At 47.4% G+C, this 13,576-nt stretch overlaps 1 protein-coding gene across 4 annotated transcripts in view; it reads right to left on the bottom strand.

Moving 5' to 3' along the window:
* The window catches only part of SEPTIN12 (septin 12), a 113,957-nt gene that overhangs the window by 20,156 nt on the left and 80,225 nt on the right, over window positions 1-13,576 (bottom strand). For all 4 annotated transcript variants that reach the window (XM_058157573.1, XM_058157572.1, XM_058157574.1 and 1 more), the window contains 2 exons: window positions 4,784-4,912; window positions 44-125 (listed from right to left, as the gene is read on the bottom strand). In XM_058157573.1, the coding sequence (XP_058013556.1) occupies window positions 44-125; window positions 4,784-4,912 (211 nt within the window). The remainder of the gene's footprint in view (window positions 1-43; window positions 126-4,783; window positions 4,913-13,576) is intronic.

Here is a 13,576-nt window from a genome sequence, read left to right as displayed (position 1 = left end):
AGATCTTCCAGGCAAGGTGCTAGTGATCCATCTCCCTTCTTACCAGTTTTGATTGTTAATCTGGTCCCCAAATCCAGGGGTGTCTGTGACTGTCAGCTTCATCTTCACTCCTTTTTCTTCAACGACTGTCAGAAGAAGAGGACATTGGGTCAGGTCACATTTCTGAATTCAGATTCAGACTCACCTGCTTCCTTCTTGCTTTTCAACTGAGGGGGAGGAGAGGGGGAACATTCTCCCACCACCCTAAAAGTCAAGTAAACTCCATCTCTCTCCATCTCCCTCCAGAACCTGCTTATGTTACCAGACTTGGGGCCCCAGGGGAACCAATGACGTCTCAAGGGGGCTCCTCTATTGATATATTATTCCTTCTCTCCACACCTGTGGTTTGTATAGTTTACTTCATAATCTGATTCTTTTAGATTGATAGAATGATTGCATTTGTATGAGTGTTGTTTTTATTTGAGTGTTGTAGGCCACCCAGAGTCCCTTCTCATGAGATGGGTGGTTAGATAAATTTGTTAGACAGATTGATCGATAGGTAAGTAGGTAGATGCATGGATGCATGGAGAGAGAGAGATTAGGGTAGAGTAGGATAGGATAGGGTACGGTAGGGTATGGTATGGTAGGATAGACTAGACTAGACTAGACTAGACTAGACTAGACCAGACCAGGCTAGACTAGACTAGACTAGACTAGAATAGAATTAGAGTTGGAAGGCACCTTGGAGGTATTCTAGTCCAACCCCCTGCTCAGGCAGGAAACCCTATACCACTTCAGATGAATTGTTATCCAATATCTTCTTAAAAACTTCCAGTGTTGGAGCATTCACAACTTCTGGAGGCAAGTTGTTCCACTGATGAATTGTTCTGACTGTCAGGAAATTTCCCCTTAGTTCTAAGTTGGTTCTTTCCTTGATTAGTTTCCACCCATTGCTTCTTGTCCTGCCCTCAGATGCTTTGGAGAGTGGCTTGACTCCCTCTTCTTTGGAGCAGCCCCTGAGATATTGGAACACAGAGAGAGAGAAAGAAAGGGAGAGAGGGAGGGAGGGAGGGAGGGAGAGAGGGAGGGGGAGACAGAGGGAGAGGGAGAAAGATGATAGCTAGACAGACAAATACATTAGCTATATAGACAGACACAGACAGATAGATTAGATGATAGGTAGATGGGTAGGTAGGTAAGTAGGTAGGCAAACAGACAGACAGACCTTTAGATATGATGGGTAGATCTAGAAATTGATTGATAGATCAACTGACAGACAGGCCGAAACGTAGATAATTCTGATTGTCAGGATGAGGAGTGGATTAGCATCTCTCCTTGAACCTTTCAAATCAATGCCAGATGCAGGCAGACTCCTGATGGGCTTCAGAATTGGGAGAGCAAAGACACTCTAATTCCCGTGGCCAAGGCTGGAAGGCTGCAGAAAGTCTTCGGAAATGGGACACCCACACAGTCCATCAAAGGTACGTGGTTCCCTGAGGTAGGGAATGAAGGAGCCATTCCCCCACCCCTATCAGTGGGGAAATCCAAATTTTTTTACTACCGGTTCTACGGGCGTGGCTTGGTGGGCTTGGTGTGGCTTGGTGGGCTTGGTGTGGCTTGGTGGGCATGGCAGGGGAAGGATACTGCAAAATCTCCATTCCCTCCCTCTTCTGGAAGAAGGATATTGCAAACTCCCCATTCCTTCCCCACTCCTGGAGGAAGGATATTGCAAACTCCCCATTCCCTCCTCACTCCTGGAGGAAGGATACTGCAAAATCTCCATTCCCTCCTTCTCCTGGAGGAAGGATACCGCAAAATCCCCATTCCCTCCCCGCTCCTGGAGGAAGGATATTGCAAACTCCCCATTCCTTCCTCACTCCTGGAGGAAGGATATTGCAAACTCCCCATTCCCTTCCCACTCCTGGAGGAAGGATACTGCAAACTCCCCATTCCCTCCCCACTCTTGGAGGAAGGATATTGCAAACTCCCCATTCCCTCCCCACTCCTGGAGGAAGGATACTGCAAAATCCCCATTCCCTCCCCGCTCCTGGGGGAAAGGATGTTGCAAAATCCCCATTCCTACCCCACTCTGGGGCCTGCCAGAAAGTGGTATTTTCTGGTTCTCCGAACTACTCAAAATGTCCACCACCGGTTCACCAAAACCGATCAGAACCCGGTGCATTTCACCTTTGCCGCCTACTCCATGTGCAACTGGACAGACCTTACTGTCCCTTAGCATCTTCCCTTGGATCCTGAAAAAGAGCCCTTCAACTTTGGGTAGGATACCATTCCCGCCCCCACTACCACCCCATGAGCGCTGTCTTCGAAAACCTCTTCCCTCTTCCGTCTCCTCCCCTCGGAAACTGAGCCGCTTTTCTGGAGAGTGAGTGGGTAGGGGGTTTCTCTGATCTCTAAACTATGAGGCCAGTGGTGGTCTCTCTCTCTCTCTCTCTCTCCCTTTTGGAAGAATGACAGCATTCCCCCCCTCCCTGCATCCCCCTTTGAAAACCAGCATGAACTTCCTGGGAGGGTAGCTATGGCGACCGCTTTAATGGGTCAGTGGGAGTCCTGCACAAGACCCCTTTTGTTTCCCAGAGAGCTGAAATGGACAGGGCCAGCTCCTTTCACAAGCCCTGCTGGGTAACTGAGGAATGGGAAGAGGAGGAGGAGGAGGAAGGGGGGGGAGTCGAAGGATGTGGAAGAAGAATAGTCTAGTTGAGATCTAGCACAATAAAGGGGCCTCCTCCTTTTTCATCGGCCCAAGTAAGCCTTCGACCCCTTCTGGTTGGTCCTGAGATGGCTTCCCCATCACACAATCCTTTTCCTGTGCAGTCAGTCAGCGGTCCAGCTATTTTTCAAAAGGATAGTGTTATCCCTCCATGCTTGTAAAAAATGTTGTGGGTGATTTCCTCCAGTCCTACAGAAAAGTTCCCCAGTTAGAAAACCGCCACCACCACATTTCTACTACTGCTTTTAGAACATAGAATCGTAGGGTTGGAAGGGATTTTCGAGGTCTTCTTGACCAGAAGTCTCCAACCTTGGCAACTTTAAGCCTGAAGGACTTCAACTCCCAGAATTCCCAAAGCTGGCTGGGGGGTTCTGGGAATTGAAGTCCACCAGGCTTAAAGTTGCCAAGGTTGGAGACCCCTGGTTTTAGACCAACCTTCTGCCCATGGCAGGAGAACAGGGTTGCTATTCAGCAGGTTCTGACCGGTTCTGGAGAACCGGTAGTGGAAATTTTGAGTAGTTTGGAGAACTGGCAAATACCACCTCTGACTGGCCCCAGAGCAGAGTGGGAATGGAGATTTTGCAGTACCCTTCCCCCAGGAGTGGAGAGGGAATGGGGATTTTGCTATATCCTTCCCCCTGGAGTGGGGTGGAAATGGAGATTTTGCAGTACACTTTCTAGTTAGTTAGCTAGTTTTACTAGCTAAACAGGGGGGGGGAAACGCCCCACCATCTATGGCTGAGAAATTGTGTTTGCATGATACTGTCTTTTCTAAATTAGCCATGATTCTTTCAGTTGACTTGCTTTTCAAAGTTAGCCAAATGCACAGACTCGTGTACCCTACAAATTAGTTTTGCAAAACATACTCATTTCTGGTTATGTGAATGCAGACGAATCTTTCAAAAGCCTAGCCAAGTTTGGTTTTACTATCCTCTGCTTGGGGATGCAGTGGCTCATTGGCTAAGACAATGAATTTGTCGATCAAAAGGTCGGCAGTTCAGCGGTTCGAATCCCTAGCGCTGCGTAACAGGGTGAGCTCCCATGACTTGTCCCAGCTTCTGCCAACCTAGCAGTTCGAAAGCAGGTAAAAAATGCAAGTAGAAAAAATAGGGACCAGCTTTGGTGGGAAGGGAACATCGTTCCGTGCGCCTTTGGCGTTGAGTCATGCCGGCCACATGACCACGGAGACGTCTTTGGACAGCGCTGGCTCTTCTGAAACGAAGATGAGCACCGCCCCCTACAGTCGGGAACTACTAGCACATATGTGCGAGGGGAACCTTTCCCTTTTTTACTATAGTTTGAGAATCCAGCCAAAGAGTTCTCCAGCGAGCAACTTCCATACAAACCCAATTCCTTTCCATCTTGAAACTTTATCATATAATTTGTAATGCTAGTTGAGACTAGAATAAAATGTCTGCTTCTAAATAGCCAGAACACAAAAGGAAGAACACAATAATACTCATTTGTGATCTTGGAGCCAGATGGATGAAGAAGAGTAGAAAATACCTAGTGGGTTTTTCTAGACCTGTGATGGATCTACTGGGATGAAGATGGCAAAAAGGGAGGTGAAGTAATACTTTACTTTTCAGAGTATAAGACCCACTTCCCCCGCCCTAAAACAGGAAATGTTGGTACGTCTTATGCACTGAATACAGCCATTTTTGGCCTCCTGAAACCCTGACCCGCGTGCAGTGGTGGGATTCAAGCAATTCAACAACCGGTTCTCTGCCCTAATGATTTCTTTCAACAACCAGTTTGCCAAACTGCTCAGAAAATTAACAACCGGTTCTCCCAAAGTGGTGCGAACTGGCTGAATCTCACCACTGCCCGTGTGTCCCGTTTATGCCAAAAACGGGCCTGTTTTTTTTTTTTGCAAAAACGGTATGCGCAGAGGGTTTGGGAGGCCAGCGGAGTGCTCCTGGGGACCTGGGAGGGCAAAAACTATTTTCTTTTCTTGTTTTCCTCTTTGAAATCTTGGTACAGTGTTATATTCCGGTGCATTTTATAATCCAAAAAAAAATACAGTACTTTCTCTCCAAAACAGAAGCAAGGAGCTAGCCTTTTCATATTACTTACTATGGGTGACAGAGAGCAGCTGCACAGTTTTGGGAATACGCTCCTCGTACCCGGAACAGGCAGACTTCCGGCTGATCTTGGATTTAAAGAGGGTGTTGACCATGGTGGACTTGCCAAGACCACTCTGTCCTGCAAAGGAGAAAGAAGGAGTTGGTGGTAAAACATTCCAAATGCTTGATAAGTAATCTCAGTCATCCAAGTCATGATTTTCTCAAAGGTAATTCCCCCCCATCCCCCCCCCCAAAAAAAATCCGATTTTCTTTGCAAGATTGAATCTGGGTTGGTCACCAAGACCAAAAATTTACTCTTCCGAGCTTTCGGGATTCAAAAAATTATGATGCCTGATTAGATGAAGCTTCTTGGATGAGAACCAAAATGTCTTCAAGGAAAAGGTCAAAGAAAGTTCAGACACAAAATGTTGGCTTCTGTCAGAACGCTAGATTATCCTAGGCATGTGAGTGTATCTGTATGTATGTATGTATGTATGTATGTATGTATGTATGTATGTATGAATATATGCAGGGGTGGGCTGCTGTGGGTTCGCAGGGGTTCGGGAAATTCTTTTTTATATATATATAAAAAAGTTTTATTTTTACATTCATATCCAACAACTCATCCAATGTAGTCATATACAATTAGTCGGGCTTGCCCAGTCACCACCCCCTCCTTTTAACTCTCTTCCCTCTTTTACCTTCTTCTACTTTCCAAACCTTCCTCCCCTTCTCTTATCTACATCCTCTCCTCCCTCCACCCTATACATTCCTTCGCCCTCTTCTCCCCCTCTTCCTTCCTCTTCTCCTCTTTCCTACCTCCTACTCTCTCCTCTTTTCTCCCTCCCCACCGTTCTAAAATGGTAACTGGGCAGACCCAACCCTACATTAATTATATTTATACATCTTCAATAATCCCTGTACATTAACCATCACTCCATCCTCTACCCTCAACCCCCCAATTCCCCTCCCCCTTACCCCCCACCCCCACCCCGACTTCCCAGAACAAAATGCAGGGTATCAAAACTAACAATCATAATCCAAAATAAATCCTAAATTATAATCTCTAGTCACTCCACACATAATCACACTCTCAATTCCCCTCTCCTTCAAAAATATATCTAATACAAAATATTTCCTAAATTTACAGGGGTTCGGGAAATTCTAAGATTCTGTGCAGGTCAGAGAATCCCCAAATCCCACTCCTGGCTGGTCCCGCCCACCCTGCCCCTCCCCTCTCAGGAGTCCCCACAAAGCCTGTTTTGGATGCAGGTAAGTGCATGGCGCCCGCAGAGGCTCGGGGAGGGCGAAAAATGGGCTTACCGGAAGTTCTTCAGAGCCTGGGGAGGCCGTTTTAACCCTCCTGGAGGCTCAAGGAAAGCCTCTGGAGCCCGGGGAGGGCAAAAATGCCCCACACCCCGCCGTGGTGCAGGAGACCAACTAGGCCACACACCCACCATGGCCACGCCCACACAGCAACCTGGCAGAGAAACCCCTTGCTAAAATTTTTGAAGCCCTCCCATGTATGTATATATGTATATAGAAAAGAATAACAAAGTTGGAAGGGACCTTGGAGGTTTTCTAATCCAACCCCTTGATTAGGCAGAAAAACCTATACAATTTCAGACAAATACACACGCGCGCACACACACACACACAGCTATAATTTGCAATTAATGGCTTCATTAATACATAAAATCAGTGGTGAAATCTAAATTTCTTTCCTACCAGTTATGTGGGTGTGGCTTGGGGGCGGGGTCATGTGACTGGGTGGGCGTGGCTATGTAACCATGTGACTGGGGAATCAAAAGACAGAAACTCACTAACGATGTCCTGCTGGAGCAGGGTTGGACTAGATGACCCCCAGGTCCCTTCCAGCCCTGGATTATCCTCTGAAGCTGGGTCTAGTGCCAGGTTTGTAGCCCTTCCTTCCTCTCCTTTTTTTCTTTCTTTCCTTCCTCCTTCCCTCCCTCCCTCCCTCCCTCCCTCTCTCTCTCTCTCTCAAAAATGAACCCCCCCGTTTTTTGCCTAGCAGGCTTCAGGGAAGCCAGGGAAGCCTGCTGGGAGCAAAAACTGACTCTCCCCACCCCAGTAAAACCATTTTATGCAGGGGTGAAATGCTCCCGGTTCAGACCGGATCGGGTGATCCAGTAGCGATTGTGGCAGGTGGTTCGGGCAATAGGTTGTAAAAAAATGCTTTTAAAAGGTTAAAAAAAAAAGACTCTGACGATCACAGCTGTGGCACATGATCGTCAAAGCCTTTTTTAAACCTTTTAAAAACAGGAAGTAACGACACCCGGGCAGGTGGGCGGAGCCTCACGCCGCCATCGCTACTGGTTCTCCAAACCACCTGCCACAATCGCTACCGGCTCGCCCAATCCGGTCTGAACCAGGAGCATTTCACCCCTGCATAAAATGGTTTTATTCAATTGCTTTATAGGAGATCGCTTGATTGGACTTGGGAGACCACCTAGAACAGCAAAGCTGGCTGAGGAATTCTGGGAGTTGAAGTCCACAAGTCTTAAGTCTTAAAATTGCCAAGGGAGACCCCTGACCTAGAATATCTTCAAGGGGTAGAACTGTAGGATAAGTCAAGTCAAAATGAGAACGACTGCTCTTTTAATGAAAGAAAGCCTGGAGCTCCTTGCAATTTTTCCATCCATGAACCCCGATGGCCCACTGGGGTCTTCTAGACACAGAGCTGTCAGGCAGAGAAGGTCCTCATCAAAGCCACTTCTCCTTCTGACTGACAGCAAACCGTTGGCCGTGGCAGGCTAAAAAAAAAGAAGATGGTTTCTAATAAAACACTGGCTCCTTTCTTGCATCTCTTAGATCTTTCTCCTCCAGGGCATAGGACCTTCTCACCTTTGGCCTCAGCTGGTCAAGATGTAGTCGCTGGAGGCCTCCCAACTAGGTTTGGATAGAAGGGAGATTCTACATTCTCTTGCAGAAGCAAAGGGGTGAAGGAAAAGTTCTGATAAATTAAAATAAAAAGAATGTTTGGGCTGCACAGAAGCACAAGAGCTAGAGCATATTGGGATGGGCGAGGAGAGGAAATGACAAACAAACAAACAAAAGAAAATCTCAAACACTCTTCATGTTGACATTTGCTTATGTATATGGATCGGTGCACATTATAGTTCTTGATTCATTAAAGGAATGGGCTATCTGAGTTTCTTGTACTGTATTTCCCATATCTCCCTCTCTCTCTCTCTGTCTCTCTCTCTCTTTCCTTCCATCCTTCCATCCATCCATCCATCCATCCATCCATCCATCCATCCATCCATCCATCCATCCATCCACAGTATCTATCTATCTATCTATCTATCTATCTATCTATCTATCTATCTATCTATCTATCTATCTATCTATCCATCCATCATCTATATCATCTATCTATCATAGAACAGAACAGAACAGAACAGAATAGAATAGAACAGAACAGAACAGAATAGAATAGAATAGAATAGAGTTTTTTATTGGCCAGGTGTGATTGGACACACAGGGAATTTGTCTTTGGTGCATATGCTCTCTGTGTACATAAAAGAAAAGATACGTTCATCAAGAATCATAAGGTACAATACTTAATGATAGTCATAGGGTACAAATAAGCAATCAGGAAACAATCAATATCAATATAAATTGTAAGGATACAAGAAACAAAGTTACAGTCATACATCTATCTATCTATCCATCCATCCATCATCTACCAATATACTCTACTCTACTCTACTCAACTCTACTCAACTCATCAACCAGCATCTTGAATTGCACCTGGAAACATACTGGCAACCAATACAGCTCACAAAGCAGTCGTGTTACATGTGTCAAGTACCCAACACATTATTACACCTTTATTATTAACGTATTATTTCCTCCTAATCTCTCCAGGCACTGGAATAAGCACACGGTCAAACGTAATCTCCATTAGTCAACCTGAGATGGGACACAGAGGTTCTCCGGAGACGGCAGACCTCTCACTCATCCCAAATAATTCATTTTATCTGGATAAATGTGCTGCCTGTATTTGGGAGGGTGGGGGACACACGAAGATGGGAAATACAGCTGCTGCCCAAAGCTGTCATTATCTAAGACCCATGAGATGGAACAGTCTTCTTAATCCAACTCTTAACCCCAAATCCTTCAGAGTTTCCTTTTGTTTCTTGCTTGTTTATCTCACATCTGGTTAGAGAGATCTTATCTGGTTTGCGGGGGCTTTTTTTCCTCCCTGCCCAAAGCATTTCTGATCTTCTCCCTCCCTCTCTCCCCAAACACACACACACACACACACAAACACACACGAACACCCCTTTCAAGTTCGACAAAGTCAAACCCTCTCCACATGGGAGGGAGAGAAGAGATTCCCAGGCACGATCAAAACCAGATGTGCGCAACCAGATGTTCAAGGGTCAAAGGAACCACAGCTGGGATATCTTCCTGCCTTTCCACTCCTTGTCTGCTATTGGTCAATGCAGCACCCCAGGAAGGGGGCTTGGGGCAAGCCACTAGAATGGCCACCCCCCCACACACACACACTTCCGTAGCAAAACCAGGGCAGGAAAGCAGGAAAATAGAGGGGAAAGGACACGCAGGGTCTGGAAAACAGTCCTCGTGGGTTGGAAGAAGGTACAATTCCAACCTTTAGCTGAACGGAGGAGGATTAGATTTTCTCCTTGGATAACTGGGATAATTAGAAAGCGGTGGCTAACTTTTTAGGAGTATACAGTAATGGAAAAGGGAGGGTGGTGTGTTTTCTTAGGGGGGAGAAGGAAAGTCATCTCAAATTCAGGGTCAGCTTCTTTTCCAGCGCCTAGGGTTTTACATTTTTCTGGAGAATCTTCAGGCAACCAGCAAAGATGGAACATCTGGAGCAGTGTTTCTCAACTTCTTGGCAAGTCGTTAGATATGTGCCCTTCAACTCAGAATTCTCCAGAATAATTTTTTTATTAAAAAAATTTTATTTTAACATTCATATCCAATAACATATTTAGTGTACCATCATATACAATTAATCGGACCTGCCCGGTCACCACCCTCTTCCTTTAACTCTCTTCCCTTCTCTACCTTCTTCTACTTTCCACGACCATCCTCCCCTTCTCTTATCTACATCCTCTCCTCCTTCCTCCCTACTCCTTTCTTCTAGAATTCTCCAGAATAATTGAATAACAAGAGTTGGAATGGACCAGGGGTGAAATCCAGCAGGTTCTTACGGGTTCTGAAGAACCGGTAGTGAAAATTTTGAGTAGTTCAGAGAACCGGCAATTACCACCTCTGACTGGCCCCAGAGTGCAGTGGGAATGGAGATTTTGCAATATCCTTCCCCTGGAGTGGGGTGGGAATGGGGATTTTGCAGTATCCTTCCCCTGCCACGCCCACCAAGCCACGCCCACAGAACCGGTAGTAAAATAATTTGGATTTCACTACTGGAATGGACATCGGAGGTTTTCTGGCCCAACACCCCTGCTTAAGCAGAAAAACCTGTACCAGTGATGGCTAAGTGGTGCCCAAAGCACGCGCGTGCCCAAAAAATCCATGCGCACATGGGCCTGTGCATGCACCCTACCCCACCCCACCCATGCATGTGTGGCCCCTCCCATGTGCCCCGCTCCCACGCATGTGTGGCAGAGACCCAAAGACTAGCTGGCCATCAGGAGGCGTGCGCGCATGTGCGGCGAGGCTGAACTGGGCCGATGGCTTGTGTGCCCACAGAGAGGGCACTGCGTGCCACCTGTGGCGCATGTGCCACAGGTTTGCCATCACAGCCCTATACCATTCCAGACAAGTGACTTTTCCAGTCTCTTCTTAAAAGCCTCCACTGATGGAGCACCTACAACTTCTGGAGGCAGGCTGTTCCACTGGTTAATTGTCCGGACTGCTAGGGAATGTCTCTTTAGTTCGCTCCATTGTTTCCATCCCTTGTTTCTTGGCAACTCTTTAAGATATGTGGACTTCAACTCAAGAATTCAACTGAAGCCACCAGGTTGACTGGGAAATTCTGGAGCTGAAGGCCACACCTTTGAAAGTTGCCGAGGTTGAGAAATGCTGTTCTCAATTGCCAATGGTCAAAGCGGATATGAAGAGAAGCAGAAGCTGAGGTGGCCTCATGAAATCCCAAAAGTTTTGGTTTCTGACGGGCCATGCTTTGGTCTTGAGCTTCTGCTGGAAGCAAAAGTCCTGAATCCAGGGTTAACTTTCTGGAGAGGTGAGACTGATTGCTGTATCTGGCACCAAAGCACAGCCTTCAAAACAACTGTCAGGCTTCCAAGAAATATGGTTTGAAGGAGAGCAATTTAGTTGTGCTAATATGTCCTGCTAAGCCCCTTTTCTGGAAGGCATTGTGCAGCCTTAGTAAACTGCCAGATTTGGCACGATTGTTAATGCCTTATTGAGAACTGGAAGATTTCAAGCTCTTCTCCAAAGCCCCTGAAGACAGGACAAGAAACAATGGGTGGAAACTAACCAAGGAGAGAAGCAACCTAGAACTAAGGAGGGATTTCCTGGCAGTGAGAACATTTAATCAATGGAACAACTTGCCTCCAGAAGTTGTGGGCATTCCATCATTGGATAGTTTTAAGGAGAGATTGGACTACCACTTGTCTGAAATGATATAGGGCCGTCCTTAACCACCTGAGAAGCTAGGGAGGGTTCCTCAGCCCATCCCTCAAGGGCTTTTTCACACGCTGTTACAAAAGGCCAACCGATAAACAGGTAGGCAGCTCATCCTCAGGAACTGGGAATGGTGCTTGGCAGAAAGGCACAGCAGCCCCCAAGCAAGAATACATCACCCAAAGGTAAATCAGAGCACAATCAGATGGGCTAACACTATTTAGTGTTATGGATACATTAACAGAACCTTGCAACTTTGAAGGCAGCCGGGGCAGAGGGTGTGTGTGTGTGTGTGTGTGTGTGTGTGTGTGTGTGTGTGTGTGTGCAATGGCTCAGCAGTTGAAGATGTTGGACTTGTCAGTTGGAAAGCTGACAGCCTGGGTTCGAGACCCGAGTGCTTCACAATAGGGTGAGTTCCTGTTACTTGCTCTAGCTCCTGCCCATCTAGTCAGGAGTGGGCTTTAAAATTTTTAGCAAGAGATTCTCTGTCTGGTTGCTGGGTGGGCGTGGCTTAGTTGGCCTCCTGCACCCCGGTGGGGGAGACGGGGGCGTGTTTTTGCCCACCCTGGGCTCTGGAGGCTTTCCTTGACCCTCTGGGAGGGTGAAAACAGCCTCCCCAGGCTCCAGAGGCCCTCTGGAGGCCAGAACGTGCCCGAACTTCCAGTACGCCTGTTTTTTGCCCTCCCCGAACCTCTGCACACACCCTACCTGCATCCAAAACAGGCCCCGTGGGGTGTCCTGGAAGGGGTGGGGCAGGGTGGGCGGGGCCAGGTGGGAGTGGGATGTGGGGGTTCTCCGAACTGCACAGAATTTTAGCTAGAGGTTCCCCCGAACCCCTGCGAACACCCAACAGCCCACCCTTGCATCAAGTAGTTCGAAAGCATGCAACTGTGAGTAGATAAATAGGTACCACTTTGGTGGGAAGATAACGGCTTTCTGTGCACCTTTGGCGTATAGCCACGCTGGCCCTCATGACCACAGAAAATGTCTTTGGACAATGCTGGCTGAAATGGAGATAAGCACTGTGCCCTAAAGTAGGACAGGACTGGACAGGGAAGCCTTTATCTTCACCTTTACTGAAACCTTGAAAGTACTGTATAAATCCTCCAGTGTCTGTATGAAATGAAATTTCATGTTAATGTATGCTGATCAGTGTATGTTCAAAGTAACAACAAAGTTATTCTTTTAACAGGCTAAGGAACTAGGGAGGGCTCCTTCTGGAGTTCTTTCAATCCGAATAGAGCTGGAATGGATTTTGGAGGTCTTTTAGTCCAGGGTTCACCAACCTTTCGGACCTCAGGGACCACTAAATTCATAATTTAAAATCCTGCAGACCACTAATATGATCTGCTTAATGACTGGCTGGGTGGGCGTGGCTAGGTGGTCCAGTGACTGGGTGAGCGTGGCCAACTCGATGTCACTTGTGTCGAGGGGCGCCTCGTCGGCCTCTACTTGCCCCTCCACTCCCAGCTACTCCTTGCCTGCCTGCCCGGGCTCCTTAGGGCCCCAATAGGAAGCAGTTGTTGGAGCTAAGCAGCCACCATGAGAAAGAGTTGGCAAAACAGCTCAGTTCAAATTGAATCAGACTGAGAAGGAGGCTCAGCAGAAGCACCTCACTGAGGACTATGAGCATAGGCTTTCCAAGCAGAGGGAAGACCTGTGGGAGTGCGAGGACAGGTACCGGCGCCTGGAGGCTCAGTGGGCTGAGATGGTCAGCCAGTTCCAGGCCATGATGCAGTCCCACTGGAACAAGGCCCTCTGGCGCTTCGCCACCAGCGGCACTCCCTCCAGCCTTCACCCAAAGCCCTGCACCAGGAGGTCGAAGCAGACCCCAAGTTGGAATTTCTGCCCCCCTCCAACCCTCACAAAAAGACCCCAAAGGGGGAGACTCTCTGCAGCAACACAAATGCTCTCTGCACGTATCCATACCAGGGGCCATAGTTTGAGGACCCCTGATTTAGTGCAATATAAAAAATGCAAATAATTTTTCTGTGGACCACCAAAATTTTCTTGCGGACCACCAGTGGTCCATGGACCACCAGTTGGTGACCACTGCCCTAGGCAACATTTTCTCACCCCATCTTCTCAAGGTCAATAAAATAAATAAACCCATTTCAGGCTGTCAATAGCCCTCTTGCTAAGCTCAAGATCTCTTGGCAATTTTTTCCTCTTGAGTTGGCCCTCCTTGGCAATGAAC

Source organism: Ahaetulla prasina, chromosome 14 (genome assembly GCF_028640845.1).
Source record: "Ahaetulla prasina isolate Xishuangbanna chromosome 14, ASM2864084v1, whole genome shotgun sequence".
Taxonomy (NCBI): Eukaryota; Metazoa; Chordata; class Lepidosauria; order Squamata; family Colubridae; genus Ahaetulla; species Ahaetulla prasina.
The sequence above is the reverse complement of the archived record's forward strand: the minus strand, read 5'-3'. Positions and strand labels throughout refer to the sequence as shown.